We start from the raw sequence: 6,443 nt of genomic DNA, 5'->3' as shown, positions 1-6,443 counted from the left end.
CGTAACGGGGCAGGTGCTGCACGCCCCGAAAAACACCAACGTACTGCGCAACAATCGTCCGCAAGCAGAAGCCTCTGCCTCGAGTGATCCCTGAGGGCCTTCCAAAAAGGTGGGTTTCCTCAAGCAAGCTCAAGATTTCCTCTGCTGAAGTTTTACCTCCCGGACAGATGGGCGCAATAAATAGGATTGCGATGCTATGGGAGGCTCAGCCCGACCCTCCCGCGCTTTCGTGGGAGTCAAGCGTGCGGGGCTGTTGAACAGGCACCTTTGGCAAGCACGAAATCCCTGTGATTATGTATAAATAAGAGACGAGAGGACAAAGACCAGCGCCGGTCGTCGGCAACCCGTCTCGCTTTCCCTGCAGCTTCGCCTGAAACGCGGACGGGCGACCGCAGGAAGCATTTCTCACCGCTGCTGGTCAGGCCCGGGCTGCCGGAGGGCTGGAGAGCTGCTCTCACAATGACTATGGAAAGCCCAGCAGAGCCGAGACAGAAAAAGAACTGGGTTAAACTGAGACACTGTAATAAGAAATTTGCACTTGAAAAGGCCCCTCCGCTCTCCTCTCCACCCCTCAGATCAAAGCGGCTCTCCCACCACGCGATTAGCAAAGCTCTGATTGTAACAAGAGGGGTTAACAGCTCCATCGGCCCCACACAAGACTTTTAATAGCCCTGCCTCTAAATGACAGCTAAAGCCTTCACATGATCCTCACATGAGTGCCCTCCGGCCATTGCACTCACCGGGCTTCCTAGACAATTCGATTACAAAGTGGATGGGCTTTCAGTTGCTTACTGTAAGCACAATAGCACGCCCAGCATCCCTCAGGGACCCGAGCATCCGAGGAGGGCTAGCAGCAGGGATTAGCGGTACCTCTTCCATTTATTCAACCTGCATAGGCCAAGGCAGACTCCGGGGTTTTTATTCCAACTCTGGGAAAAGAGCAGAGCTTGGCCGATTTAAACCAGGTTGTGATGGGTAAGGTTAGAGCTCCTGACCCCCTTGGGGCTTCTAGCTGCGGGATCTACCACCAAGCGACTACGCCCGCTGACTGTGAAGTTAGGGCTCCGGAGCTCTCCTTCCAAAGCTGAAGAGGGGATGGAGTCCATCTCTCCGAAGGAGAGAGACAGAAATCATGAGACCTATGTTTTAGAAAACTCACTAGGGAGTGCAATATTCTCCATGCCTCCGAATCTCATTTTCAAAGCAGAACTATCAATATTTAGCCAATAAATATGTTTGTTACGGACAAAGCCTGTAAACTGCTTTAAGATTCTTCTATGAAGGCAGATGTGGGACGAAAAACATTGCTGTTTTTCAAAGGAGTTTGCCACACAGTCATTATGAAAGAAATACGAGTATCAATTCACCCCGCTGCTGTCATCAGTGTATTTAGCGCCCAGAAAGCATCACCTCTCCTTCAAGATCCTCAAGGCAGCGTCCGCAGGCTGATAATGCCCCTTCGCCAGCTGGAGAAAGCCAGGCACAGAGAGGTGCAGCGAAACCATCACACCCTCCAGCCTCACTGGACCACGGAGCACAAATTCAAAGTGTTTTAGTAACAGAGCCACGCACAGATCTCGTAAGACCTGACTCATTTCCCTTACTCTGATCATGCTGTTCTCTACATCAAAGAACCAGATTCTTTTTAAGTATTTACCCATCTGTGTGTCTGTTGCTATGACTGCTGGTGTTTAACTGAAAAGGTGAGGGATTTAGATAGGAAATCATCCCCAGCTCTGCTTAGGAAGGAAGATTATCACTGTTCAGTTATTATAGTAGCAGGGCTGAATGCCACAGGACTGAACGGCATGACGGAAGCGCACCACGCATTGTCTAACAGATTTCACCGAGGGCGACTTAAATACGGAGCCACCTGCGGGGGTATTGTTTTCTTCATACCTTGGAGGCAGTTTGAAGCTTATAGTGTGCAAGTGAAAAGTTACAGTCCTGGCAATGAGCACAGGTGAGGAGGACTTGTGTGCACATGTATTACTACAGCTTACGTTCGATTGTAGCTAACGCTGAAGCGCTTCTCTCTGCCTGCACGGCTGGGAGAGCAGGGGGAAGGAGGCCCACGAAATCCAAATTCCTTTCTTTGCTATGAAACTATCTGCAGGATGTAAAACCACTCAAAGATACATTTGATCTTCTTTACCGCCGTGCACATAAAAGCAGCATCTTACAATGGGAAAAGAGCTCAGGTCCGAAAGTCTGGTCTTGTTTACACTCCCGCTTCCAATGAGGAATGAGTTAATGCAATGTAGAAAGCATGGTACAGATACCTAATTCCCCCATTCACTCATCTTTGCCAAGTTCTTTGCCCATCTGTGAAACAGATTAAACTTCTGTACTGCAGCAAGCAGAGAGCCCAGCAGAGATGGAGCACAGCTCCGCAGATTCAGAGGTCACCTACCTCGGCTTCGCTAGGTGTGTACTTTAGAAAAGATTCAGCTAAACCCGTTCAGAAGCCGGTGCAGGCATTAATAAATGTTGTTTGTGCTGAGTAAGGCCTCTGTATTTAAGAAAAGCCAAAGCTTAGCGAAGCGGGGAAGCTATCTTGGATTTACTGTGTGGCAAAAACAGCATTCGCGGCATAACTAATGTGTTAAAGATCTACACCCCGGCGCCTCGGCAGTTGGTTGGTGCAGCCGTATCTGATAAGGGCTCACGTGGGAAGTTACTGCAGAGTAGCTGGCGTGCTATAAACTCACAGCCTAGTTTACTGCACAAATAACTTTGCCACATAGACAGACCTACGAGGCAGTCCTGGCCTGATTGTTTCCACTTTCCTGCCTCACCGGGAAATGCCAGAATTAATTAAGAACATTTGTAAAGTGCTCTATCCTGCAAAATTGCTACTTAGACAGAAACTAAACCCTGACCCAGCTTCCTGTCATTTTCTCTGCTGTTTTACAAACTCAGAAGACTTTATGCAGAAGACTGTTGCCGCGAGATATGAATGCCAACCCATCCTGCCAGTCCGTATGGTTGACAGTATAGCAGCATCGCAGGTGATGCCAACTTCCCTCCACTCCAAAACTTCCTGAGGAGTTGAATAGAAAAAAAAAGAGCAGGGAAACCACCTTTTAGAAGAATGCCATTTTTTTTTTAGAAGATTGAGGTCTCTAGACTCGAAAATTTTGTCATTGATAACTTGCTTAAAAGCACCTCTGGCAGTATCTTCATCAAAACGGCTAATGGCATTGTATAAAATTATTTGATACAATTATTCCTATTGTATGAACAAGATAAGCAGGTTACAGGCAGAGCTGGGACGACAATCACAGCAGTGCTGAAATGCCAGGCTCTATCACTTTTGCCAGGAGACCACACTGCTTCCAGCAGAGACACGAAGGGCATCGAACAAACCTACTTAGTGTAAGTACAAGTGTGCTCCGTACTCACCACCCTGGCGGCTCTCTCCTGAGATTCACATTTCCGACAGAACCATGGTCCGGTAGGGACCTGGACAATTCCATAGCAAGCTGGGGAAAAAAGCAAAGAGAGTTCATTAGACCATCTTTAAATCAACTGTTTAATTTCTCAGGTGCATATAAAAGTTTGCCAGAGCTGTCACCAGTCAGAGCTGGGTGACAAAACCAAAAATTACAGCTACCCAGCATTGTATTCCCCCTTCCAGTTTGCATATCCAGCAACAGCAGACAGCCTTTTGCAGGAAGTCCAGTGTTACACTTTTATTCAAGTTTTCAAGCAAGTTCATGCCCAGTATGAAAAATTCCTATGAATATCTGTCCTAAGTGGGAATCGAGTGCTTTGTAAACTGTGTCTACTTCTGGTCTAACAAACACAAACGGAGCAACTTCTTATCCCTTAATTTTTCAAGTGTCACTAGTGATCTAAATATAAAATTGTGAAACAGATGGCTATGAAGCACCTTAACCATAATTAGGACTAAGATAAAATCTCAGCATCGTGAAGGAAATCTTCTCAGTGATAATTCAGACAGACACCAAGCGAAACTCCCGTTCATTCTGCACACCCTCAAGTCTGTAAGTCACATCCAGCGGCAGCCTTTCACTGCATGCTTCCAAGATCACTGAATTCAGGCTTTTTAGGACTACTCCCAGGAACAGGTTCTGCGTTAATACAAGTCTCCAGCTGATAAGCCAACAAAACTGCTGCTTTTATCCAGCTATACCACGCGTTCCTTTCGCTTTCTACATCACTACTGATGCTCTCAGGGTCTCCCTCTGCAAGCTGCAGCTCCCACTTCTTTCAAATTAGCTCCCTTCTCTGATGGGCCAATGTTGCTTGAAGACGGTTCACCTTCTTTGGCGATCTTCTCCCTCTAACCATCCAAAGATGGTCTTTCTGATTCCCAAAGGAAGTGTTTCTGACCCTGAAAGGGCTCTTAGCCACTGCGCAGGTGGGTTTAAAGCAACAGAGGCTGGTAAAGATAGCGATAAGAAGGAAAGCTCTGCATCTCAGATGAGGGTATAAGAGTCTCCTAGGAAAGAACAAATCATATCTTCCTTATTCCACCTTCAAATGCGAGCTGGCAGTTAGAATGGAATTCCAGTCACCTGAGACATCTGAAACTAGGTTGGACAAAGCATCTGAAAATATCCTGCTGGAAGCAATCCTGTGATGTTCCCCGGGGGATGGACCAGACAGGACCCGCAATAGGTTCTCTCCATCTCTTTAATGTCTATTATTCCACATCAGCCAGGAAAACAAACGCAATTGTAGAGTTAAACCGAAAGGGCTGACTGCAAGATGAGCCAAGGCATACGCATAAGAAAATAGAAACTACATGAAAGCAATGACAGAAGAGTCTGCCTTAGGTCCATCTTTAGCAGTGGGCTTAGGGCCAAAAGCAAGCACTCAGCTGGAGCCAGTGCAAACTCCTGTGCCCACTGCTTCAGAAAGGAAGAAAACAAGGAAGAAAACAAGGAACAATGCAGAACATGAGTAAGGCAGAGTTGAAAATATGATTTGTAAATGTTCTTCACCATCTTATTAGAGTCTTCATTTCCAATCAGATGTTTTTGTTAACTTTTTTATTTTTTTTACTGGAAAGATAAGATTTCTAACCATTGTCACAGAAATGGTACTGATATTTTTAAGAATCAGAGCTAATGTGTAGCTATAATGTAATTTAAAAAAAAATACAGGGTTCTTTATTTAACTGTACAATCATTTCAAAAGGTAACTTTGGTTTTGCGGATATGCAAGCAATACAAAGAGATACCAAACCCAGTGTGCGATTGCACGGAATGAGACTGGATGACCCAGATGATCCCCTACAGTGGTTTGTTTCTACTTAAGAAATAAAAGCCTACCAAAACACCACGCCACTGCTAGGTTTATGAGCAGGCTTTACACAGAGCGTTGAAGAACATCCACTACACACCATATGAATTTTTATATCCTGAAGGACTCTTACAAGACCTAAATAGACAGTTGTGTTTTCTGTGCCCTCTCTGAGACTTTTCTAACATCTTCCAGCTCTACCAAGCCGACGCTATGCGCCCGCTCCCCTGCTGCCGCAGCAAACAGCAAAGACATCCCGTCTCTGTACCTGTGCGGGCCTAGAAACAGGCACCCTGAAAAAATAAAAGCATCGCACATTTGAAACTGTTCTTGCCAGCAAACAAAAGTGTTTATATCGATCTTGGGAGCAAGTATGAGGATGCCGATGCCCTTTATCTTCTTCCAAAAAAGAGCACAATGAGCAAACCTATTCTGTAGCATGTGGTTTCATAAATAACGGGAAGAATGGAAGACTTACGGCAGCAAAATTAAAAGAGAAGGAAGTGTCCGTTCAGACAGACCCTTGTCCTGTCGGCTCACTCGGAGGCACCTTGGAGAGGCTGCCTGATGCCAGGAGACACCCAAGCATCACCTCCGAATGATGAGAAATCCCCTGCGAGCTTCGCTTCCTCATTTTAACTCCCCTTTAGTCACCTGGTTGTAAACAACTTCTTGCTAAAGCCGTGAGCACAGATACACAAAACGTACGAAAAGCAAAACCAAGCCCAACCTACAGACCCAGAGACCTGTGCCTGACAGGCGGGCAGAGCAGGACGTGTTCGCAGCTGGAGACGGGAGCGTGCACCAAGACACCGAGGGAGAGATTATACAGCAAGAGGCTGGAGATGTGCTGGTAGATGGATAGGATAATAATAGATGGAAAAACAGACGTGCCAGATGTGACCAGAAACCTTCGTGTTATTCAAAACAAACCAACCAGGATAATCACCATGCCTTTCTGCTGGATTTGAACCAAAGCAAATACTTTTTTTTTTTTTTCCCCCCCCCCTCCTTCGGAGACCTGAGGACAAACTTTCCGGTCCGATACCGTGTGTAAGGGGCGTGCTCCAAGTCATTTAAAATGCAAATAGCCCCTATCTCTAGGAGGAGGCGGGCTGCCTCCCCCCCTGCCCTTGGAGGAGGCAGTCCCGGGCCCCGCGGCCGCCCCC

The 6,443-nt window shown here is 46.5% G+C and overlaps 1 protein-coding gene across 1 annotated transcript in view; it reads right to left on the bottom strand.

The window, feature by feature from the left end:
* MLLT6 (myeloid/lymphoid or mixed-lineage leukemia (trithorax homolog, Drosophila); translocated to, 6) overlaps nucleotides 1-3,485 on the bottom strand; it is a gene marked incomplete at both ends in the record, with an annotated part of 30,494 nt that extends 27,009 nt beyond the window's left edge. The window contains one exon of the mRNA XM_010294098.1: nucleotides 3,406-3,485. Within this exon, the coding sequence (XP_010292400.1) occupies nucleotides 3,406-3,485 (80 nt within the window). The remainder of the gene's footprint in view (nucleotides 1-3,405) is intronic.
* Nucleotides 3,486-6,443: the final 2,958 nt, after the last annotated feature.

This window comes from Phaethon lepturus, unplaced genomic scaffold, assembly GCF_000687285.1.
Source record: "Phaethon lepturus isolate BGI_N335 unplaced genomic scaffold, ASM68728v1 scaffold41010, whole genome shotgun sequence".
Lineage (NCBI taxonomy): Eukaryota > Metazoa > Chordata > Aves > Phaethontiformes > Phaethontidae > Phaethon > Phaethon lepturus.
Note: the sequence above shows the minus strand (reverse complement) of the source record. Positions and strands in the feature narration are given on the sequence as shown.